The sequence below is a fragment of the Chiloscyllium plagiosum genome, unplaced genomic scaffold (genome assembly GCF_037043375.1).
Source record: "Chiloscyllium plagiosum isolate Xiang-an unplaced genomic scaffold, Cpla_swu_hap1 HiC_scaffold_21, whole genome shotgun sequence".
In the NCBI taxonomy this organism is placed as follows: domain Eukaryota; kingdom Metazoa; phylum Chordata; class Chondrichthyes; order Orectolobiformes; family Hemiscylliidae; genus Chiloscyllium; species Chiloscyllium plagiosum.
Window position 1 is genome coordinate 22,774,208 of NW_028270159.1, and position 26,540 is coordinate 22,800,747.

At 40.7% G+C, this 26,540-nt stretch overlaps 1 protein-coding gene across 6 annotated transcripts in view; it reads right to left on the bottom strand.

Moving 5' to 3' along the window:
* The window catches only part of LOC122564861 (LIM/homeobox protein LMX-1.2), a 201,681-nt gene extending 176,575 nt beyond the window's left edge, over window positions 1-25,106 (bottom strand). Inside the window, exons 1-3 of one of the 6 annotated variants that reach the window (XM_043720224.2) lie at window positions 25,057-25,106; window positions 20,847-20,969; window positions 20,137-20,323 (exon numbers count right to left, since the gene is read on the bottom strand). In XM_043720224.2, the coding sequence (XP_043576159.1) occupies window positions 20,137-20,323; window positions 20,847-20,916 (257 nt within the window). In that variant the 5' untranslated portion in view covers window positions 20,917-20,969; window positions 25,057-25,106. The other 5 variants (XM_087998402.1, XM_087998401.1, XM_043720223.2 and 2 more) reach the window with 5 other exon arrangements.
* Window positions 25,107-26,540: the final 1,434 nt, after the last annotated feature.

Genomic DNA, 26,540 nt, shown 5'->3' on the forward strand with positions numbered 1-26,540 from the left:
GGGAGGAAACCAGAGCACCCAGAAGAAACCCACGCAGACACAGGGAGAATGTGCAAACTCCACACAGGCAGTCGCCTGAGGCTGGAATTGCACCCAGATTCCTGGCACTGTGAGGCATCAGTGCTAACCACTGAGCGCCTGTGCCGCCCCAAAGGTTAGTCGTGCACTAACCTTTTCTGTGGTACCTTATCAAATGCGTTCTAGAAATTGAAATACACATCTACTCATTCCTCTTTATTAATTCTGTTTGCTATGTCCTCAAAGAGCTCTAGAAATTATGTCAAACACGTTTTCCTTTTCACAAAACCATGTTGAGTCTTTCTGATTTTGTTAAGCTTTATCTAAATTCTCGATATTTCTTCCTTAATAATGGATTTTAGCATTTTCCCCAAAGAAAAGATGTTAAGCTATCTGAACTACATTTCCTGTTTTGTTTCCCTCCCTTCTTGACAGAGGAAACAATTTAGTGGTTTTCCAATCCCCTGGAACCCACTTGGAATCCAATGAGTTCTGGAATATTTTGATCAATGCCTCTGCAGCCACTTCCTTTAAAACCTCTAAATCTTCAAAACGCCAATGAGTACAGGACCAATCTAGTCAACCTCTCCTGGTACAAAATCCCTCCCTACTCAGGATCAATCTCGTCTTCCAATGCTAGCATATCTTTCCTCAGATAAGGGTACAAACCTTTCATAGTTTTCTCGATGTGATCTATGATGTAACTTGTACAGTTCTTGTAAGACTTCTCTTTTTTTATATTAGAATCATAAAATCCTTACAATGCAGATAGAGGCCATTTGATCCATCAAATCTGCAGCAATCTTCCAAAGGACATCCCATCCAGACCCAGCCTATCCCTATAACCCCACATTTAGCGTGGCCAATCCACTTAACCTGCATATCTTTGGATTGTGGGAGGAAACCAGAGCACCCTGCAAAAGCCCATGCAGACATGGGGACAACATGCAAACTCTACACACAGTCACCCGAGGCTAGAATCAAACCCATGTTCCTGGTGCTGTGAGTCAGCAGTGCTAAGCACAATGCCCTCTATGAAATAAACTGCATTCCTGACAAAATAAAGGCAACATTCTATTTGCCTTCTCTACTGCATGGTGAACTTGTTTGCTAGCTTTTTGTGATTTATACGAGGATCTGAAGTCCCTCTGTGCTACAGTATTCTACAATTCTTCTCTGTTTAAATGATATTCAGCTCTTCTATTCTTCCTGCCGAAGTGTGTCACCTCACATTTTTCCAAATTATGGTCCATCTGCTAAGTGCTGCTCACTCATGTAGCCTGTTTATATTCCTCAACAGATTTTTTGTGTCACCCTCACCATTCGCCTTCCTGTATTTTTGTCATGATTTGGAGATACCAGTGTTAGACTGGGTTGTACAAAGTTAAAAGTCACACAACACGAGGTTATGGTCCAACAGGATCATTTGGAAGCACTAACTTTTGGAATGCTGCTCCTTCATCAGGTGGTTGTGGAGTATAAAATCATAAGATGGGATTTATCGCAAAAGTTTACAGTGTGATGTAACTGAAATTATATATTGAAAAACGCCTGGATTGTTTGTTATGTCTCTCATCTTTTAGAATGACCATGTTGATTTCAGTTCTTTCATATGTAAATTGCAGAACTTTTTTAAAGTTATATTCTCAAGTGAACTTTAACAATTGGTGTCATGTTGGCCCAGATAATGCATTGGAGATGTCAGATGTCCTGTGTGATACTGTCTCTGTCACAATGTTCACACTGATTCTAATCTAAAAAACAGATTTAAAGAATCTTACATGGATTCATAAGAATTACATTTTATTTAGCTCAAAAACTGAATGAATCCATGTAAGATGTAACTTTAAAAAAGTTCTGCGATTTACATATGAAAGAACTGAAACCAACATGTTCATTCCAAAAGATGAGAGACATAACAAACAATCCAGGTCTTTTTCAATATATAATTTCAGTTACATCACACTGTAAACTTTTGCTATAAATTCTGTGTCTTATGACCTTATACTCCACAACCACCTGATGAAGGAGCAGCACTCTGAAAGCTAGTGCTTCAAAATAAACCTGTTGGACCATAACCTGGTGTTCTGTGATTTTTAACTCTGTATTTTTGTGTTATCCACAACTTGGTGATTGTACATTCACCTCCCTTGGCCAAGTGTCTAATAAACATTGCAAATAATTGCATTTCTATTTGCTCTGCTACGACATGTTGAATAACAGATTAACATTTTCTCAATGACAAATGGTAAGCTGTAGTTACCAGTATTGTTTTTTTAATCTCACAACCTTTTTGAACAATCGTGTTCTATTGGCAATTTTCCAATCTTCTGAAACTTTTCCAGACTGTAAATATTCTTGAAAGATTACTACCTGCTTGTTCCCTCCTTTAATATTGTAAGCTGCAAGACATGTGGTCCAGGGGATGTATCAGCCTTTAGCCCCTTTCGCTTCCTTAGTACTTCTTTTCTAGTGATAGTTATTGCATTTATTTCCTCTACTCCTTTTGCCCTTTGATCATTTAGTACATTTGAAATGCTATTAGTCTTCCTGCATCTTAAAGACTGGTGCAAAAATACCTCTGCAATTTCCAGTAGACCATTATTTCCTCAGCCTCGTTTTTGAAGGGGCCTTTGTACATTTTCACCTTTATCTTCCTTTTCATATTTTTAAAGAAGCTCTTGTTGTCCATTTTGATATTACTTCCCAGTTTATCCTAAAATTTATTTTCACTCCTTTTATTTTGATCAGTTTTGCTGTTTTTTAAAACTTTCCTAATCCTCTGGTTTCCTGCAAATCTTTGCACGTTGTATTTTTATCTTTCATTTTGAAACTATCCTCAACTGCTTCAATTAACCATGGCTGATTTATTCTGTCATAGAATCCTTCTTCCCTCAGTCATGGTGGTGTCATTGAATGTCAAGGGGTGATGGTTAAATTGTTATACTAGAGATGGGTATACCTGGTGCTTGTGAGCAGTAATTGTTACTTACTGCTTATCAGCCCAAGCCTGGATGTTGTCAAGGTTTTGCTGTATATGGATAGGAACTGCTTCAGTATCTCAGGGGTCTGCAATCCCCAGCTTCTACCCTACTTCTGACCGTATGATGAAGAGTCACATGGGTCTGAAAGGTGAGCTCTGTTTCTCTCTCCAAATATGCTGCCAGTTCTCCTGCTTTGCTTCAACACCTTCTGCTTTCAGCTTAATGAGATATCTAGGATACTTTAAGGCATGGTTTGGTGAGTATGTGGTGACTACATCAGGCTTTAGCTTAACTAGCCTGTGGGGCAGCTCTGTCAAAATTGGAACAACCTCCAGATGCAAGTAAGATGGGTTTAGCAGGGTCAACAGGATTGGGTTTGCCCTTGCTGATTCTGATGCATGGGCCAGATCTGTTTTGCTACATCCCTTTTAGACTTGGGCCATGGCTTGACAGAATTGAGTAGCTTGCTGGCAATTGTAGGGTCATCCACATTGCTGTGGGTCTGAAGTCGGGTTGGCCAGACCAGTTTAGGCAGCAGATTTCCTTCTCCAAAGGGCATTATTGAACTAGATGGGTGGCTTTCATGAAAGTCATCATGACCAAGCCAAGTTTTTAATGGCAGATTTTTAAATCAAATCTAAGTTCCACCAGCTGCACTGGTGGGATTTGAATCCATGACCACCAAGCATTGAACAGGGCCATTAGATTATTAGTCCAATGACAACACTATTATGCTACCATCTAATAGAGTGATCCCTATAGCATCTGGTTATTATGCTGAAAATGACTGTAAACTCTACTGTTACTTATATGTTGCATAGAAGCTCTTCCTTCCTACCCATGTAACTGAATAACATGCTCTCATTCTTACGAGGCTGTTGAACTTTGATTACTTGAGATATTCAGGACTGAGTTGGATAGATTTTTGTTGTGTAATGGTATCAAGGGATAGAGAAAAGCCAGATAAATGTAGTGGAGATACAAATCAAACATGGTCTAATTGAGTGGTTGTACAGTCTGAGGGCTGAATGCTCTACTCCTGGTCTTTCCTTCGTTTCAAAGCTGTATCTGATTATGAAACTGCAGCTGAGCTGTTTTTGAATGTCAAGGTTTAACATGTCCCAAACTCAATATTGCCTCAATTTTCTGGTACAAATATATTAACCATTGTTTAAAATAGTGTAAGTTGGGTTTCAGTTCATTTGAGGAGAAAGTGAGGTCTGCAGATGCTGATCAGAGCTGGAAATGTGTTGCTGGAAAAGCGCAGCAGGTCAGGCAGCATCCAGGGAACAGGAGAATCGACGTTTCGGGCATAAGCCCTTCTTCAGGAAGGGCTTATGCCCGAAACGTCGATTCTCCTGTTCCCTGGATGCTGCCTGACCTTTCAGTTCATTTGGTCAAATAATGAAAATTCTTCCTTGACTGCGTCACTGAATGGTATCCTATGGATTCACCTCTGTGATTTTCCATCTAGTACTTCATATTCTCTCTCATGCAATTGAGGTGGTTGTTAAGGAGAGACTGCTTAATTCTCCATGCAAGGATGCAGACACACTGACACATGTATCATTCTGCTCTCCTATTTGCAATGAAACATATGCAAGCTGCACAAGTTAAGTCATCTTGCCTTCTGATGGGAAAATCTCTTGGGCTGAGATCTTACAATGGGAGATATAGGCAAATTAAAAATAATGTAAAGTATATGTGAGGCAATTTCTAGAATGTGGGTGTTTTGATGGGATTGTCTCATAAACTGAGCAGACTAGTCTTCTGAAGTAGAAATTCATGATATTGAAAGGAGGAGAATACTTAAGGAGTTAAATGGCTTAATCTTCCTTCCACCTGCTACAAACTTTTGTATATTTTAGATTCATTTGTAAACTGTCATCTGAAAAAAAATTAAAGGCTTCACAAATGTTCTGCTTGCAAAGGTAACCATTTGGCTGTTGTACTATCCTGTCAGCTTCAGTGTATGTGCTTGTCCTCCTGCATATTTAAAAGCCAAAATATGTCCATCTGCCCAGTTTAAGTTTGCTATATCACAACATTTATGGGGAGGCAGTGGTAATGGCACTGGGCAATTATTCAGAGGCCTAGATGTTGTTCAAATTCTACCACAACAGATGGTGAATAAAATCTGAAATTAAAACCACTGTTAATTGCCATTTTAAAAATTCATCTGATTCTGTAATGCCCTTGAGCAAAGGAAATCTGTCACCCTTATCTAGTCTGATCTACATGTGACTCCAGTCCCACAGCAACTACCACTCTCTGAAATGACTGAGCAATCCACTCATTTTATCAAACCATTGCAAAGTGCAAATAAATGAATAAAGCTGACGGACCACTCAGCACCAACCCAGAAAGGAAAGGGTAAACAGAGACCTGTTGACCCTGGAAATATCTTCTCATTAATATCTGGGAACAGTACTAAAATCAGGAGAGCTAACCCACAGACTAGTCAAGCACCCATGGAATTATATGTGCAATCACGCAGACCATGTCCCAGAAACCACCAACACCATTCTTTGATGTTCCCTGTCCCACCAGCAACCCAGAAATGGTAGGATAGTGGTATACACCTAGGAGTGGGTTGCACTGGGAGTCCTCAACATTGACTCCAGACCCAATGAAGTTCCTTGGCATCAGGTCAAACATGGGTAAGGAAACCTCCTTCTGATTATCTCCCATCATCCTTGACCCTCTTGCTGATGAATTGAAACTCCTCCATGTTAAACACCCCTTGGAATTATGACTGAGAGTGGCAGGGGAGAAGAATGTACTCTAGATGGTGGACTTTAATGTCCACTACTAAGAATGATTCAGTAACACCACAACTGACTGAGCTGGCCAAGTCTTAAAGGTCATACCTGGTAGACTGGATCTGTGACAGATGATGAGGGACCCATCTTCACACTGAGCACACCCTTCACTGTGTTGTGTGACACTAGCACTTTGCTAAACAGGACAGTTTTGAACAGATCCAGAAGCTCAAAACTATCCATGAGGCACTGTGAGCAATCAGCTGCAGAATTGTAGTCAGCCACAATCTGTAACCTCATGTATTGGCATATTCCCTACTCTAGCAGAACCAACAGGCAGGAGATCAAATATGGGTCAATGAAGAGAACATGAATGCATTTGAGGAATAGCTCCAGTCATCCCTGAAAGTGAAGTGTCAACCTAGTGAACTGACAACACAGGACCACTTGCATGCCAAACAGCTGATGCAACAAGTGAACCCACAAACAGCAGATCAGATCCGAATTCTGCAGCCCTGCCACATCCAGTCATGAATGGTGGTGGACAGTTAAACAACTGCAGGAGGAGGAGGAGACTCTACAAATATCCCCTTCCTTAGTCATGGTCAAGACCAGCAAAATAGTACAAAAGTCAAAGTTGAAGTATTTGCAACAATCTTCAGTCAGAGATGTCACATCGATGACTCATCTTCACCTTCTCTTGAGGTCCATAGCATCAGATGCCAGACTATAGAAAATTCACTTTACTCTCCATAACATCAAAAATATGTTGAAGGCACTGGCTACTACAAAGGCTTTTAACCTTGATAATATTCTGGCAATAGCACTGAAGGCTTGAGCTGCAGAACTAGCTGTGCCCCAAGCCACGTTGTTCCAGTAAAGCTACAACATTTGCATCTATCTAGCAATGTGGAACATTGCCCAGGTATTTCTTGTCCACAAAAAGCAGGACAAATTCACCCCAGCCAATGATCACCCCATCAGTGTACTCTAGATCATCAGCAAAGTGATGGAAAGGGTCATCAAAGTGCTATCAAGTGATACATACTCAGCAATAATCTAAGCATTGATCCTCAGTTTGGTTTTCACCAGGGTCATTCAGCTCCTGATATCATTACACCCTTGGTCCAAGACTGGACAAAAAAAGCTGAATTCCAGAAATGGGATGAGACATTGTTGAGATTAGATGGGTAAGAAGCCTTTAGCTCTATATGGCATCAACAAATAGCCTTAGCAAAACTGGAGTGAATGGGAATCTACAAGATGTACTGCCGCAATTTAATTTGGGTTCCTTTCAACACTTTCCAAACTGGTAACCTCAACCATCTGGAACGACCAGGGCAGCAGATGCATTGGAATACCACTATCAGTGAGTTTTTCTTAAAGCCACATACTAATCTGAGTTCTAGCTGTACTGATGTTCCTTCACTGTTGTGAGGTCAAAGCCTGTAACCCCCTTCTTAGCAGCACTGTGGAAGTACCCACACCACATGGAGTTCAGTGCTTCAAGAAGTTGGCTCACCACCACTTTCACAAGGGCAATGGATGGCAATAAGTGCTGGTCTAGCTAGTGACACCTACTTCCCAGGAAGACATACATTTTAAAAATCAAGTTTTTGAAGTTTTCTTTGTTTTTCTTCCTTTTTCCAATGCATGGAAAATTAACTGGAAATAAACTTTGTGCTATACCACAAAAGCAGCAAAGAAGACACACTCTGTAGTTGGGTCAAGCCAATGTGTGAGTACACTCTGCTTTCAGATATAGGTAGCTTGCAACATAGAATCATGGAATGAATGAACAGAGAAGGAGACCATTGGCCCATCATGGCTATGCCACTCTATGCCATTAAGGCTGAAATGAAATGGAATCAGGCAGTTGTCAACACAGGTACACCACACAAATACCTTAGAACTGAATTAAGAGTGATGGAAAGACAGTGTGGAAGGGACTTACAGCCATTATTAGCAGAGGTTACAACCAGCAAGGTTTGCTATGCTGTTACTAGCTGTACAACTAAATTGCTTCAACTCTTTAATTTAGTCAACATTTGTACTAACATTTGGAATGTAGGTCATAGGTACATTCAATGTTTATTGCAAGATGTACTTACAAGAACAAGTTCTATTTCAACATTTAATTTATTCCTATTCTCCAATCCATTGCTGATAATTCAGTCACTACTTGCACTAAAAAGGTTGAATTATCAAGTAATTTGAATGATGTAATGAGTAGAATTCAGCACTGGACAACAGCTCAGATCGTCGAATAATTGACTTTAAATTACTTTTTGCCTCCTGAAGAAGGATGGTGTGCTGTTATTCACCTTAAGTACAAAATCTAGTCATTTTTCTCCTTCGCAAGCTTAAAAATAGGAGATCGATTTTAATGGTCTCTTTCTCCTCTAAGCAATAATAATTAAACTCAGCACAGTATGGGTACAGAAGCTGAACACTTTCTGGTGTTTATGGCTTATCACCAAACTTTATGCTGTGTTTCCCTACTGGATTATCTGAACAATGAGAAAAGGAGACTAATGAGGTTCGGGCTATTTATCTTTTATAAATATGAAGGTTGTTAGCCTTATAAATGCACAACCACCCTTTACAGCAAAAGGTTATCATATCAAACTTAAAACTGACCAAACTCTTGCATTCTCAATCAGATCAGCCTCATAAAATGTGTATACACAACGCTAAGACGCTAAAAAGGTAATGAGAGTCTTTTTTCATGTAGTGTGTAATGGTAGAAGTGTAGAAAACCTGCAACAATAAGCTAACTCTTGCTTCTTTTTTGGTGAATCAGCAGCTCATAAATAGAATCTGATTTTATCTAATCAGAACATTTTTAATAAATAGATTGTTAGAAAACAATGTAAAATGTCAATACTGTCTTCACACAATGCCTTTAATTTTAATACTTTCTTTTGAAATCCACTCCTATAATTACCTGCAAGGTAGAATTGCTGAAATAATTTGGCACAGTCTGAAGATTTCCACCATCTAAAGCATGCAAAAATTCAGAACGAAGTTGAGACAAAAGGATTAACATACATAGCTTAAAGCAAATCTCATGTGTCCACAGATCTTAGTGCAGCAATGTCATAACATGCATTGAAGGAAAGGATTAGTGAATAGCATACAAGTTTATCAAGATCAGTGCCAATTTCACCAAATGCTCTGACATTCTTAGCGGTCAATTTAAGAACTATGGAGGTAATTTTATAAGGGAAAAAGAGACTAATTTTAAAAGACAAAAAGAGATCAGCTTCTTAATTTTTAGATGCAATGTAACTAAATCATATATGAACTATACCGATGCCTTTTCTGCTGGAGGCCATGTGAACCATGAACCTCTAGCCCTACTGGAACAGCAGCCCATTGCCCTAGCATGTTTGGTGTGCAGCCAAGTTTCAGCCAGACATAACTGTGAAAATGCTGCTGAGATGGGACTATGTTGGGAACTGTTCTGACATGGCTGCCCCAATCTGCCTGCCTACCAGGTCATCTCGCTGGGACATTAACATTCCACCCGCCCTGTCCAAACAAGCCTACTTGGAGAGATGACATTTTCAACCTTATCTTTCTCTCCCTCTTCTGACCTACCCTCTGAAAAACTTCTGTGAAGTTCCTGATCATGCCTTTGACAAGGAAAAGAAAGAATTCACATTTATATACCATCTACCAAGTCCCCAGTATATCCAATAACACTGCACAGATAATTCATAACTATTGACTTGTTAGTTGGTTTGTTAGTTTCAGCAGGCAAATGCAGCAGCCGATTTACACACAGCTAGGCCCAGAACAGAAAATATTTGCAGGGCTCCACTGAATGGACTGGGGAGTGGAACTATTTGACTTTTTATAGCGGAGTGCTAGTGTCAGACAGACAATACCTCCTTCTATGAAATGCATTCTATTCTGTGTCTCAATAATAGTAATGAGATAACTAAGCAGTTGATGTGTTTTTGCACTAATTGTTTGCAATTGTTTGATGAGTGATGGTCAGAAACTGATGGCGTATTCCCAGCTCTTCTTCAAATAAGGCTACTCTATGCTTTATATTGAAATGAACAAATAGACAGGGTTTTAGTTTAACATCAGATTATTTACTATTTGAAGTGAAACACTGGAATCCTTGAAATTAAAAAAAACGACCATAGAAAATGCCTCTCTGTCCTTTGCCAATGTCTAACAAACATGATACTTCTCATATTCATCTATCGCTTTTCCTCTAGGATCTGTTCCAAGTCTTCTGAGAATTCATTGGTATAGTCAGGCCTCACAGTGTCCCTCTAGCAGTTCATTCATCACTCTCTGAATAAAGCAGTTTGTCAACACTACTCCATAAGTAGTTACAAGGAAATGCACCATACAAGCCATTTTCTAATTTTCCCTCCCAGCCGTACCTGCAACATGTCCAACACTTCCCCCGTAGTCATCTAGGATCAAGATTCACTAAGTAGGCAATCGTGAATGTGTAATAATATCTGAGCACAGATCAACCTATGAAAGATAAATCTTCTTGTTTCCAAAACAATGAGATAGGAGGATGCAATCCACATCGCTGCATAGCTTTAACATGATGTAAATAATATGTGGGTGTTCCAACTGCTATCTCTCCCACAAAAGTGTCTCTTTTACAAGAAAATTACTCGATTAAAAAAAAGTGCAGTTTTATTATGCTAACCCCATAATACTCCTTCTGAAACCTTCTTCCATTAGAGATGGCATTAAAACATACAATGCATTATTTGTAAGAATTTTGCAAAACAATAAATACTGCAGCTTCTGTGATGTTCTTCCAGTTATTTTCTCCTACATATAAGTAATCAGTTTGTCTGCAAGGGGGAAAAATTTACAAGAAAGATCCATCCCTGTCATTGATCAAAGCTGGTGCATATGGCACAGAGACACACAGACCAGCGGATTGACAGGTTCCAATCCTGTTGTTGCTTGCTTAGACAATCTCTGCTGGCAAGGCATGTGAGTGTACCAATAATTCCACTATTCCCCATTCCGTCCTCTGGCCAAGATAAAATAAAGTCATTTAGTGGCTGCGTTTGGGTAGACTTTGAGTGAGAACACTATCAGTCTTGATTTCAATGACCTTCGTGATTCAACAAGCCTCTGAAACTCAACATTAAGGCTGTTATCTGCAACATCGTGACCTATCGTGAGTTAACGCCATTAAGGATAAGAAGATAAAAGTAAACATCAAGGACACAGAATAATGAAATAATACAGCAGAGAAGGAGGCCTTTCAGTCCATCATGCCTATGATGGCAGCAGATATATGTGAAACCAGGCAATCTGGCCCTTGAGTCTGAAGGAAGACATGGGCAGGTTAACAGCATAGGAGTCAAACTATTGGTTGCCGATATTCCTTGGTGTTAAACATACACAACAGTGATTAGTGGGAATCAGTCTATACTGCATGCTTCAGCTATTTACTTGTCCTCATTTTAATTTCTTCAGCTGCTGAGGTTACAGAGAGACAAAGATAGGTCTGTCACCTCCATATTGTTTCCTTCATTTTACTGATGGGAAAATTAATTTTCCCAGAAAATAGGAGGCCACTATTTATTTAGTAAACTGAGGAATATTTTTTAAGTATCAGCAATCTAAACACAGAGAGAATGAGGGTGTATTCTGATCCTCCCAATCTTAACACAGTTCCCTAATGACATGCTCTCCCCAAAGATTCTTTGCACTGCTAAACTAGCACTTCAACAGCTGCTGTACAAGACGAAGGATGACTGGAGGGGGAGAAGGAAAAGCCAAATGAAGGTTAATCAAAATCTGGTTAAGAAAATCTGCAAATGTTTAGTAACTTTAAAAGCAGATGCTGCTGTCACTCAGTATTGAATGGCACTGATGATAAAGAAGCAGTTGCCATTCAAATGAGTAAAAGGCATTTAAAAACTCCCCAGCTTAATGCTAAATTTTTATTCTTTATCAAATGTTAGTACGTTTTGTTTGTAAAAGTGGACTAACATTGGAATGTATCAATCAAAGCATTAAATGCCTCATTACACTTGTAAATACTGCATTTAATTTAACTGATTGAACACTGATTGGAAAGGTAAATGCAGTTATGTATTATAAGCTAATCTCCATTATCTAATAAAGGACATGATCAAAGCACAAAATATAAAGGATCCAAAAATTCTAACAGCTTCTTTTTATCGCATTTATTGATTTCAATATTTTACTAACTCCCTTCATGCTTCCTTTTCATTCATTCATTCAAGTCTCAAAATTCTAGAGAGTTAGCTAGAAAAAGATGTGGAGTTTTGGAAAGGGAATGAAGCTAACCTTAGTTTGCTTGTATCCATGGTGAAAAGAGAGCCATGATTTTGTGGCACCAGCCTCATGTAAATCAAACCAGCGAGTAGGTGACTTAACAGAAACATAATGCCGTTTGTTAGATTAAGGCTTGCCAACATTGGGCTGCTTAATGTCAGAGAGCTGCAATCCTGTATGATGCTCCTTGTCAATTTTATAATATCTTTCTAATCACCCATGTAATGAATGGAGTGTTGCACAGCACATGTTCTAACCATTTCCAAACTGAAATCACAATCAAAGCCCTCATATTGCATATTGAAATTGGCTACTGCCTGAAACAGGAAGATTCTAAGGTAAGTCCCTTTCAAATTAGCACCAGCGCCAAGGACAGTAAGCCTATTAACTCCACTCTAAGGACATGACCACTCTATTAAGTCATAATCTTCATACTTTTCTACACGGAGAAAACAAGGGAAATCAGCCTCAAAGTGTTACCAAGATTAAATTACAGAATTGTCTGCATTTTTTAAAGTGAAATACACATGTGCTTTCTCTTTCCAATTTTCTCCCCCTCTATATCCCCCCATCTCCTGAGGGCAGTGATTTACATTGAGACATGGCAGGCCGTGGTACCTGGTTTGCTTCATGTGCAAGTGTAGAGTGGAGATGTCAACCAGCTACTCCCAATGGGCTGAACATCACAGCTGAGTCCACTACTGTCCTTACCATGCACAGATAGATCCAGCAGTATTCAATGAACAGCAATCAGAAGTGGACCCTGGCTGCTTGTTCTAATCTAATACTCTGAAGGTAACTGTACCACTCTTTCAGTAAAACTTAGCACCAATAAAGAATTAAACTCTCCTTGGAGGTATTGCTGGTGCACACTACTATCAGGGCAACTCAATACTTACTTCACCAACAAATCTTAGAATCTCTATGGAAGCAACACAGCATTCCCAACATTATGGTATTTCAAGATTAAACATATACAAATCTAATTGTTCATTGCCTAAAACAGTATTTTTATTTGTTAACTCTCAGAAAATGACAGCACTGATACTCCCAGAATTTAACCAACACTACAATTATGTCACAGCTACGATTTCCTTTAATGAACTCATCAGCATGTTTTAAAACTGGGCGTTAGATTGCTCTGAAGCTCTAATAAGGAACAGGAGATGACCTTTTTCAAGGTGTGTCACACTGCTCCCCTCCAGAATCACGTCCAGACTTGACTTTACAGTTACTTTGCCACATTTGCATCACTGTGAAACATAAAGATAGTAGTACAACTGTAACTTTAGATTTCATCATAAGTTATAACCTAAGACAAATTGCATGCTGGAGTACTGCATACACACCAACTAAATTCCTGTCTTATTCAGCAATGACAACGGGGCTAAATCATATACATTTCTGGTATGATACCTTTATTTCAGCCACTATATGGCCTTACTATAAACAAAAGTAAAAGTACACAATTTGATTTACTAGAAACTAAATATCCTGAAGAAACTTACATTTAAATAGATATTACATATTTTGTTCACTTGTTCTTTACAACAAAAATAATATCAAATACACAGCATATATGAAAAAAATCAATTTTTCGTAAAAATCGCATGGTTTCTGGGCTTGATTCCTTTAAGAATAGACCATGTAGACAAGTCTTTGGGTACAATAACAATCAGCTGTGCCCATAATTTAGGAAGCATGAACTGTAATCCTAATTAACAAATTAAAGTGGGTAAAGCAATTTGACTCCACACTTTATATAACCTTTTTCCTTGTGGTCTCAATTGACAAAAAATTCCAATGATAAAGCACCAGCTTCTTTGCAATGTTAGAAAAAAAAAGTGATTAGGATACAATGTTTCAATTTGTAGGGTGCCTTTCGTGTTTAAGTAGGTCCAATAAAAGGGTAGAGAGAAAAAAAAACTGTGGGTTACCATGCTGAACATACCTACTTATAAAAGCATTTCAGAACAGGGTTCTCCAAAGGGCTGTTGATTTATGCGGCTGCATCCCATCTCATTAAATGTTTGTTGCTGTCAGTCTGAGGTGGTGTTCACAGCAGGCTACCATGTCATGTCACACCAGGTATCATGATTCAACTGAGGTTAATAAGTATAAAGTATTCTGCTACAGAACAGTTTACACATCTCAGCTGCACCATTTAACATGCTCGGTCAATGTGTAACTTATTTGTACATTTAAATAATTTTGCATCAGATCCACATGATGTCACAAGGTTCCCTGCACAGGTAAATCAAACTTTAGTATTTCAAACTTTGCATAATAGAGTGAGCAGAGACCTCAGCCAGTGTTGAGGAAATGTAATGTTATACCAGTTTGCATTAAAAGAAAACCTTTCATAAGCACAATAACCTCAACAAAGATTTTCCTATGTAAGCATTTACTGCCAGTATCCATGGCAATGGATTTTCATGCTGTAGCTATGAAATTCACATTGTTGCCACTAACCACTTAAAGCCCTGTTGGGAAGCCTAGTGAATGCCTGACAAAAGTTGATGCAAAGCAATAGTTGTTGTCTTTTGTTTAGTTGCCAGGCTTCTAGCAGAGTACTATTATGCTTCAGTGATTGAAGTGGCCATGTTAAAACCCTATATATAAAAAGGGCCTAAATTTTAGTGACAGGCATGAAGTGTGATAATGCAGTGGACAGCTATGTGAGGTAGACCTTTTATTTTTTTAAGAATGACATCACATTGATTCTCTCTGGAAAGCCCAAAATTTGGTGAAAGAAAGTCTTACTAAAATAACTAAGGGCTAAGCTTAACTCAGAAACTCACATAAGGGTGAAACAAACTGAGCCCTTGTGCTATGAATTCACAGAATTGGTCACAAATGGGAACTTCAGATCAGAAACCCCAGAATAAGTAGTTAACCTGTATCAGTCAATGGCATTTCAGCCCAGACAGGAAGGAGCAGATTGGTGGAGGTAAATGTTTGTGAATATTGGGCAATTCTGATATATCGGTAATGCAAATTTGGTAGTAACAGAGAAATCCTAATAAGGTGTATATAAAGTTTTTTTTAAAAAAAGTACAACTTGTAATAAATTTCTTCCAGACAGAACATTGTAAATGAATATTTTACACAATCATTGAATGACGATAATTCCCACCAAAGGCGATTTATTTTCTGATTATGTGAGTTAACTGTCCACAACAATAACTAAATGGCTGACAGACTTGCTGTTTCCACAACTCTCAATTCCTTGTAAATGTATCTCAGTAAATGTTACAGCTTAAGCAGCAAGTTAATATTAAAGCTTTGCAATGGTGATCTGAAAACCAGTATCAATCCCTTGATTAAATGACAACCTTACGAATGTTCCCAAACATAAATCGTACACCTATATCATATGATGGCAATTTTGATTTCTTTGCAATTAAATTCCAGAGACAACACTGTTATCAGCATACACTTCTGAGAGGACTGAAAAATGAGCGTGTTCCAAACAGGAATAATTGTAGGAACTACTGTAAGAAAAAAATCTGCTTAGTAACGTGATCATTTCCATGGGCTCGTTTTGATTTCTGACAGCCATTACACCAATTCAGTCGCAAACAATTTACATCAGCCGACTGCAACAGACAGAATAATCATTTGTGGCCATTCAAAATCGTTTCAAATCATTCGCCTTGAATTCAATAGGAAACGGAACACAAAGCTCAGTGATCTAAACCTCCCAAACGCGTGGTCTTATTCAGAAACACTACCGAAGGTAAACGTAGTGCTTCCCGTGTGACTGTTAATAACACAGCCCTTATCTGCAATCATGTGCGTTCATTTTTATTATTTCATAGGGAGTTGCCTCGTTGAAAAAACATCGTTCGTTTGCAATATTGTCGTTTGTTTTATACCGAGTTCACGCAAAATATAATTCCTCCAATCCAAACGGGGTACCTTCCTGACACTGTAATAAAATGCACACAGCCCCACAATTGCACTTCAGAGATGGTTGACTTTTAAGAAAAAAAAATCGAAATTCTTTCAAAACTGCTTCGGGCCTAAAGGTTTTATTAAGATCGACTTCACGGTACCAACGGAAGCTTCTCGAGCATTTCAAACTCTCACTTTACAAGAGATATCGTAGAAATCAAAGCACTGCAGTAAGCTTATTTCTCTGGAGGGTTAGTCCGTCGGCTCACGATCTAACCATCTAATTCCTACACTTTAAATATACATTCCTATACATTAAAATCCCACCAACCGCGTCAAAACAAAAAAAAACCTGAAGGCACCAAGATGTGTTGAGAACTCGAGGTGCCGAAAGTGTTTAATACATAGTCCGCGGTTTTTCGCCTTGGGAATATTTCTCTTAGGGATATGTGCATGGCGAGGTTAAAATTGGGGAGTTTTTATCTACTTCAGTTGACTGCTCAAATTTTCAGACCGCAGTAACCAAACTTTCAAACAAGTTTAAAAAAAAATGCCCTCCCCACCCCCCAAAAAAGTATTCCTTGCCACACACACACACAGAGAGGCACACGTTAATGAGAGGGCAGGTTTGGACCCAGTCTGACAGACAGGGAGCTGATAGCTCTGGATTTCCCCTCGCGTCTGCTTGCCCTACCACCTGTTACTGCGGAGACTGCAGAGATCACACACACCATCCCGTAACTTGCCTTTCTTTTAAAAAAAAACAAAAAAAAAGTGAAAAGACAGAAATAAATCATGTCATTTTTGAAAGGTTGAATTTTTGTTTAGTCAAGAGGCCGAATAAATCAGCCAGCTGTGATGACGCGTGCTGCGTTTCCCGCACCATCCCGATCAGAGTTTGTGCCTGGGCTTAAAGGCGCCGCCTCTGTGCATCAACTTGACACGTGAACTCTCCGAAACACTTGCAACAAACTCCTCTAGCATTTCTACTGCCTCACACCATCAAACCCCACTCAGGCAAGCAAGATGGACCGCACTCTGCTATGAGTCTACACATCTTTCTCCCCCATTTCTTATTTTCCTCCTTCGCCCCTGCCTTTTTCTTCTTTCCTCCCTTTTATCCCCTCCTCTCCTTCCTGCTCCCCTTTTTTCTTTTCCTCCTTCCCACTCTCCCCTTTTTTCTTTCCCACTCTCTCCTTTCTTTCCCATTCTCTTTCATTTCTGTCTTTCTCATTCTTTTTTCCTTTCTCTCCTTCCTCCTTTGCCTTTCTTCTTCTCAGTCTCCCCTTTTCCTCTCTCTCTTTCCCACTCTCTTTCCTTTCTGTCTTTCCCACTTTTTTTCTTTTATCTCCTTCCTACTTTGCCTTTCTCTCCTTTCCACTCTCCTTTCTCTCTTCCCACTCTTTTTGCTTTTCTCTCTTCCCTGCTTTCCCCTTCCCCTTCCTACTCTTCCCTATTTTCTATCTCTCCTTCCCAATCCCCTTTCTTTCTTTCCTTCATTCCTGCAGTTCCTCTTTTTCCTTTGCTCCTTCGCGCTCACATCTCTCTCTTCCTACCTTGTGCTCACACCTTCCCCCTCACCCTTCCCACCTTCCCCCTTCCGTCTTCAACACTTCTTCGTCCGCTTTTCCTCTGCGCACCCCCATCTTCTCCCCCTCTCCCACCCTACGCTCTGGGATGGTCTGGCTAGAATTAAACTCCATAAAGGAGCCTTTTCTGATCCAGACTGTTGGGTGGGAAATGGAGAGCGCAGTTTGCGAAAGGAAAACTTCACGATTATTTAAGTAAGGGCGCAATAGTTAGGAACGCTGTTAATAATTGAGAACAAGAACCAATGCGTACATATAAAACACAACTTTTAAGCCCCACTGAGTTCTCCGTTCGGAGTGTAACTAACTTTTGTTTTAGAAAATGAGAATTCCAGGCTACAGCAAGGCCCACTCACGTCCAAGAATTCACAATCAGCTTTCTTTTCTCGCCTACTCTGTCCCTTTCCCACTGAACATCTATTTGGGAAGATGGCACAATTGCCCTACAATATTCAAAACTGAATTTGTCTTTTATAATAAATACTTTCGGTGGCATTTTCCAGCCGATCAAAGGCAGTCAATTGCAAATGCTGCTTTGATTTCCAGGCCGGCGAACACACTTGTTGAACAGGTCAAATCCAGGCGCTTGGTTTTGAGTTCAAACTGTGCTCCCCAAACCCGTCCAACGTAACTTTCCCCAGAACCTGTATTCATTCAAAGGCCTGTGTGGAACCGCTGGTGCTTTCCTCCTGCATTCCAGGCCTGACTGCGAGATTCTGTTTGGGAAATGTCTGAAGGATGGGCTTTTTAAAAATTATTTTGAAAGACCTTTAAAAATACCGACCCGGGACGGGCTGATTCTGCCCCCCCCCCCCTCCCAAACACACACACACGTTTCTTTCTCATATTCAGAACTTGCACAAATATCTACATCTCACCCATAAACGTGGGAATACAGAATAATTACAGATTGAATCAAACTCTCAAAGCCTAAGTGACACCTCAAACACCATTTTAAAAAAAATATTAAAGCAATCCCGCCTGGTGATTTAAAACAAAATGTATTATTTAAAGACAAAAAAATAGTGATGTCCGTGAAATGTATCAGCACTGGCCGATTTACGGGATTTTTATTTGGAAGCTCGCTCGCTCTCAATGCAAAGTGTTAACTCGACTCCTCATGCAATAGCAGTGGCTCAATGTGTCTGTCCCATCACAGCGAATCTTTGGAGGGTTTTGAGGTGGGGGGCATTTTGTGTGTGTGTTGAGGAGGGGGGTGGGGGAGCTGAAACGGTCCAGGCCGATAGGATTGTAACGCCTTGACGTTGCTGTCCCGGGTCCACGGCGACGTGCGCGTTACTTTGCCCGAGTGCTTTGTTTTATATTTAGCTATCTGCAGTTTATCTGGCAGCCCGCTAATTTCAGAGAATGGAATAGCGGTAAAGTAGCCCAGGAGATGATACTCCCGGCACCTTCAGTGACACTCCCCGTCCCGCCCCCAACCCCACCAAAAAAAAGAAAAAAATTAACAACAAAGTTCCAAATGGAGAGAAACAGGCAAATAGCCAGGTGGAGGTAGGGGCTGATCCACGAGGGGATTTGAATTAAACACACACAATACATTCGATTCCGTTCAGTTGCGATTTGTTTCGGCAGCACTTGCTTTATTATGAACGAATACTGTTTGCATATTGCTGATTCTGTTGAGGATAATGTTGGCGAGGGGGGAAATACTTGAGGTATCATTTGGGGTTTTGTGGTCATGTTGTACCCAGACATAAACTGAGCTCTTTTTTTTAAGAGAATTCCTCATGTGTTAAAATTATTCTGTTCGAAAGTAAGGTGAGAGTATTAAAATATGTACTCCCAGCTATGCCACAAACTGTGCTCCAAACACCCATATCCACAGTTACACTGCCAATCTCGGCTAATATCGATATTATTCTCATTGTCGTTCCACACACACAATACAGTTACCAAAAACAAAAGAAAATTCTTGACATAGCACATCGACCAAGTTCTCTTTGCTGAGGGATGGTCACTGTCTAATTATTGTGGCACCGTTACTGTACGTTAGAACAAGGACAAACTGCATGAAAGAAATGACAGAGAAGATTCCGCTGGCTTTTCCAAGCGGAATCTCGGAGGCACCGACCCTCACGTGAAATGGAAGCGAATCCATGATTACATTTCCACCTTGGCGGAATAAGGCAGGCCCAGAGTTATAGGCCTCGAAACTGACATTTGCAAATCAGCCGTTTTTGTTTAGTTATTATCACGCATTGAATATCCTGAGAAAACGTGGGAAAACCCAGAAATACGGCCAGGAAAAATGCGCGGGTTTTGTTTTGCTAGCAAGCTTTTATATTCCTATTTTTAAAAAAAAAAATCCCTGTGTCAAAAGCTCTGGTTAACAAAGAAAAACTCACCGTCAATAATAGTGACCATGGAAGCAATATTTTGGGGGTGGGGGGAGGCTGTGATGGCAGCTGACTTTGTGTTTTGCAAAGCAATCTGGAAAGTTGCGGCGTCAGTATCTCCCCCATCCCTCAAAACAATCCTTATTCACTACAGAGGAAGAAAAAAAAATTAAATGGGGTACAGTCTCCTTGTGTTCTTTAAACAAGATGGGCACGAACTTACTGTTCATAGTCTTGTTTGCAGTAAAGTTTCCTGTCTCGGTAATAACAGCTCCTGGTGAGAGGCTGATGACACACGGTACACTGCAGACAATGTTCGTGCCAAGAAGCTTCATTCACTCTCATCAGAAAGCGATCCTCGATAGGTCTTTGACAACCGTCGCATACTTCTTTATGTTTACAGTCAGAACCTGCAGCAATAAACAAAACAAAAATGCATTGAGAAAAGTATATCTTGCTGGATGATGGGTGCTTTTTTTTTATTTTGGCTATTTTAATATTGACGAAAACCCCTTCCCCAGCGCATCGATCTGTACTGTATCTCCCCCACACCTCATCCCCGCCAGAATGATTCACCGCGTTCTCCACTTCTACACGCAAGGGTTTGTTCAGGGACAGCTCGGGAGAATGTGTCACTCCTTGAGAAAAGAGACGTGGGTTGTTGGAGGCAGAAAACAACTTGGAGAAAGTTAGTGCCATATCGACCGGCAGCAATGGTTCCTCAAACGTTGTTTCATAAAGAAATCCTATTGTACAGAGTGCCGATTTCACTGAGTGCCCGAGAGCTGCTTGACACATTTACAACTGGCCACTCAGTCAGTGAAAGGTTGCACACAAAGCCAGCAATGGCTTGGTTCACGATATGCAACAAATGGCGCTTACTTTGTTTTCAATTAAATGAGACTGTATAAATGGTATAAATACTTGATTTACCCAGTAGCATTCCCAAGGTAGCAGGACCTGAATGTAACGGGTGCTCCTCCATTTTGATGCCGTCCAGCATCTTTCGACACTCGGGTTCTCTTCTGCTGAAGCCCCTGGTCAGAGATTCGGGACCTGTAGTGAGAGCCATCCTTAGGATTACTATTCTGAAAGCACCAAGCGGCGTCCACTCACACATTCACCACCCCTCCCCCTCCCCCCCAACCTTCCCACAACTCCCAACTTTAATGCTAACTTTAGCACAATCGATACAAACTATTTCCTACACACGTTCACATGCACAGGAGGGAGAGAGAGAGAGGGGGGAAATGAGGCGGCAGACAGATCGCTTTGTAACTTGGTATTGGTGAGTAATTGATCGTTGCACTTACAAGATCAGCACTTGGTTCAGTTTAAAAATAAAGGCTGCTCTGAAATAAAGACGTTACTTATTGGCACCTGGGGGAACCCAGTGAAGGAGGAAAGGAGCAGTGCTGAGACTCGCCAGGACAAAACTTGCAATCCAATCTTCTCGGGGTGATTTCTCTCTTTTTTTTTGAGGGATGATGAAGGAGGAAATGAACTAGGAGTAAATCCCAAGAAGCGAAGCTGAGGTTTTCCCTGGGTGCTCGGGTGGGAGTGTGCCATGGACCCTTCTTTGCAGTGGGGTGGGTATAGAGCCAGGGAGAGCGATGGGGGGGAGGGGGGGCGGTGTTGGTATGGAGGGGAGAGGGGAGGGGGGAGGGGGGTGGAGAGCCCGGCGCACGGATACATACGCCAGCACGCTGGAGATGCGCCTCCCCCCCCCCCCCCCCCCCCCACCAGCTCGTGAACGCTGTCTTGGCCGCTGTAGCACTGCGCCTCCCACGGGCCCGCTTCACTCTCTCTCTCTCACACACACATGAGACCAGGTGCGGTCCCCACTCACCGGCAGCAGCTCCACTCTCTCTCTCTCTCTCTCACACACCTACTCCCCTTCAAACTAGTAACTTCCCAGCTTCAAGGCAAAAAATAATGAAAGCGAAAAAAGCTGACAGCGAAACGCACCCTGATTTCTCTCCCTCAATTTGACTCACCACTGATTCCCATTTCCCCTCCTCAAAACTTAAAAAACAAAATGTTTGACGAGACAATATTTCAGGATAAACCTGGCGACATGCACATTTCTGCCCTGGAAATGTGAGCCGGCCTAAGTGACGAGTTAATGGTTTCGGAAACGCTCGTGTTTTTGTTTATGTTAAAATGACAGGGGAGGAAATCGTTAAATGTGACCAATTGCCGCCCAGAGACTTCGCTCCGGCTGGGAAAGGCGAGAGCTCCCCGAGATACCGAGGAGAACCGAAGGCGTCTCATTCGGGCCACTCGCTTGTACCGTGACTGATAGAGTGGCCGTCTTTGACTTCAGTTAATATAAAGTGTGTTAAATGTTTACTGGAACACACACACGCACTTGTTTAAAAGCGAACGCTGCAGTCCCCAGATTGCACTCCCTAAAAGCGAGCAAAGACTGTCTCTCCAGCAGGGCATCGAGCCAGCCTGGACACTTGATGCGCGTTCAGATTTTAAACCAATGTGTCCGCACTCCTAATGACTTGCTAGTACATTTTTTAAAATAAAATACAATATTAAACAAAAGCGAGGCTTCACAATTGATCAGATTTTTGACTCAGTGATGTTCGCTGACAATAAAACGAATGTTGGAAAGCCAGGAACACTAACGACGTTCCTTTTATTTTATATTCCTGAGCAAATTGCGAACCTTGCACCTGGCTCTCGCGGCTGATAATCTCCCCAGAAGCAGAGAGACTGCGCTCAGCACCCTATGCCCCAGCTACAGCCGGTATCTCTGCGCTGAAATATGCAGTGATAGATTGCTCAGATATCGGGCGGCTTTGCCGGCACCCATTGTCATTTTGTCTCCCTCTTTTCGACTGCAACAAGGGACTGGAGATAATATTCAAGCAGGTCCTTCGAAGCGAGACATCTGTAAATATCCTCCTCATCAAACACACACACCCGTTTGATTCTTGATTCATCTGACATCTGCACTCGCCGTCAGCAAGTGTGTCCTAATGTCTATCACTAAAATATAGTCTGCGCAGGAGCTCTGAGAGTGGTTATATGAATAAAGAACGCATCTTCTATCTGGACGGTTACTTTGGGACGTTATGCTGTGTTCTTTCTAACTGCGCGCTTGGCGTTTTGAAGTCGTAATATCTCAATTAAAATATTTTTCGTCTTCCTTTAATAACATCTGAATTTCATCAACTGCATATGTCCCTAGGTGTGAGTGAGCCGCTCTCAGTAAGATCAGTGTCGGCGGCTTGGTTATGATGTTGGAGAAAATATCTCCCTCTTCTCTGATCAGACTCTGGATCTTTACAACAATTATTGAAATGGTTATTAGCGGCAGACTTCACTAACTTGCGTGTAAATTGCCCCACTAAGGGTACTAGACAGTCCCAATCATGCTCAATTTATATTTTTAAAAATGACTTTAGTCTCTGGACTGGCCAGAGGAGATTGATGTGGATAAGTTGCAGGATGAGCGAGTTAAGATCACGGAGTCTTCCTTCATTAGTGCTCAAGCGTTAAATAAGAGGGGCTTTAAATAAAATTAGACATACACACATCACTGGGCCGCTTTCACGCCTTTAGACGTGGCTGCAAGTGGCCTCTCACGTTTTTAGGTGAGTTTAGGCGAATTTGACCGCGCCAAGACTAATGCAACTTTTGAGTCGATCGAGCACAGTCAGTGGGGAATTGTGACCCTCAGCCGCTAAACCATTGGGTTTATTTAATTAAAATGTACTTACTTTCCGTTACTTGCCTATAAACCACGCATCGCGAGAGGCGCACCGGAACAAGACTGATATGCCCGTGTAAACTTTTCTCGCACACAATGGGAGATTATACTGAATGGGAGCATTCGTCTGCAAATGTCAAATCGCCGTACAATCCATTGGAAACGATTCCGGATCATATCTCAATATAATCCAGGCTCACAAAATTGTCCAAACTGCTTTAAAGTTGGAATCGCGGTCGTAGTTATTATTAAATTCTAATTGGCATCCTGGGGAAATCGCCTGCTTATTTCAGGTTCATAAAAATCACACATTGATTTTATTAAATATGTATTATTTAGAACTTGCAATTTCATGTTAGTTGGCCCATGGAAGGAAACATTTTAAATTAAAATAAGGGGGGTTATTAAAAAATAAATCGCTTAAAATAACTAGGTCAAAATATATTTTTATATGTGCATCATACTCTCCTAAATAATTGTTCTGTTACCTTGTCCGACTCTCCACATTCTACGCTGAATATTCCAATGCTGTATCTGTTAGAAATTCGGGGAAAATTAGCACACGATGGATTTATCTCTCAGATTCCAGAAATTTCGTTTTAGGAATTTTCGGTTTCTGGGTTTAAAGATTATGGGATGCAAGCCGTGGCCGGCCTTGTTTCTCCGTACGATTACATTTAGTTTTGACATCGAATAGATTTTCAAAATCCCGGAGATTTCGAATTGTGTAAATCTATTTTTTTAACAGCAACTGAAGGAAATTTATAAGCACCACTACGAAGTTTCATTGCCAATTCGAATACAATCATTTTATTAACGCCAAAAATTCATAACACGGACTACAGTGCAGGGAAACGGCAGAGCGAGAATTTCTTTATCGTTGGATTTTACATTTTTGAAATGTTTCGATTCAGAGTCAGCCATTCCTTTAACAAATTGAAACTGAGAACCATAACTGAAAGCAGGCGAATAAAACAATACTATAGCCTCTAATTTATTCTTGTAAATATTTGAATTGCAGTGTTTGATTTTTAAATACTTTGTTCAAGTGTCTTAATATATTCTTAGTTACGTTTGCGAAACGTGTACTGCGCTGTTGCCTTTTTGTGTTCAAACGCTTGATTGCAATTTTGAGGGCGATAACGTACCGGTTCTCAATTGAGAAATAGCGACAGTGTTAATATAAATTAACGTTTCTCACTGCAGACCATTGCTGTTATTTAACATCTCAATCCACACAAGTGAACGTAACAGAAATGTCACCAACGTGAGTACTGAAGCTGTATGAACTGACCTCTATGTTTACACTATTTTTGTTCATTTTGGGGCTCGGACTAGAGCGAATTATTAGTCGAAATGTGGATGAAAATGGTTTACTGCAAAGTAGATTCGAATATAAGTGGGGCATTACAGTACCTTAATTCCTGAACCGCATCAGCTCTCCCGCAGGCAGGTTTGTAACTGAACTATACCAGCGAGGCGCAACCGGACCACTGCGCCCCCCGCTGTCCCTGTGTCGCCAATACATCGACCTGTCCGGATAACAATAGAAATAGAGGGTTTGTACACCAGAAACACTCAACAAGACAAAGACAGCCTCCCTTCTGTTGCAAAGCTTTGCTTTTGTAGCTCACAAACCAATGTAAGGAAGAAGACAACCTTTCAGGCAAAAGCATGCTAAAGGGCGTTTTGTGTGAATGTGTAAGAGAGAGAATGGGGGCGCTACACCCCCTGGACAGAAGAGATTATATGCGGTACAGTCGCACCATCAATCCGTTCGAGCAAAGCATGCATATGTCTTGCATGAAAAAAAAACACAGAACTGAAGCCGACAAGGTAGAGAATGTGACTGGGACTCTATTGGATATTCCAGGTTGGAGCGTTGAGCTTTACCAAAGTGAGAGCCGAGCCATTTGCCGTCAGTGACTGCAAAGTTTCTCTCACGTGGGCAACTCTGAACAAGAAATAAACTGAAAACGAATTGTATCCGCGTTCAGATCCCTTAGCTTTTCCAACTGTGGTCTACTCTGGCCAAAAGGGACTTAAAAGATAAATTACCTATACATTTCACACAGAGCAACGTTTTCAATTCCATCACTTGGGCGCGGGTTTGGAGGTCTGATTATAACAGACTTTAATGTGTCCTTCATATCTGTCAGTGAATGAATGAGATACAGCTAGCTATAGTACTAGTGTTATAGTCGCAATAGCTGAGGGACTGTCACGTCTGGGGCAGAAGACAGATGTTACCTTTCATATTCCGGCGCAATCTCTTTAACGAATGAAAATGACTATTTGCAGGGGAGTAAACACGCCAGTGAACAGAATCAATACACTGACGGTGTTTTGATAAAGTTGGAAAGTTTGTGTCCAAACCATATTATTAGAACAAACTTTTGACAATAACATATTAGATTAGATTCCCTACAGTGTGGAAACAGACTCTTCGGCCCAACACGTCCACACCGACCCTCTGAAGAGTAACCCATCCAGACCCAACTCCCTCTGACTAATGCACCTAACACTATGGACGACCTAGCGTGGCCAATTCACCATATTGTGTAGTTAATTTTCCATTTCTTCAAAACAGTATCCTTTTCATTGGCGGGTGTGCAGGTTATAATCAAGCAGCATCCACATAAAATTATTGCCAAGACTTTGCAACTGTTTGTTCAAATTTAGCCATCGAAAGGAACGTTATGGAAATTAAAGCGCAACAATCAAATGAACGATATTTATTAATTTACAACATTTATTCGCTCAGCACAAATGTAATTTCTATGCAGTGTTTAAAAATCTCTCATATCCGGGATGATACGCCTTAACTGCTCTTGCGGGTTAGTGGCTGGTTTTGTGCATTGAGGTCTAATGTTCCAAAATCAACTCAATGGAAAGTCTTT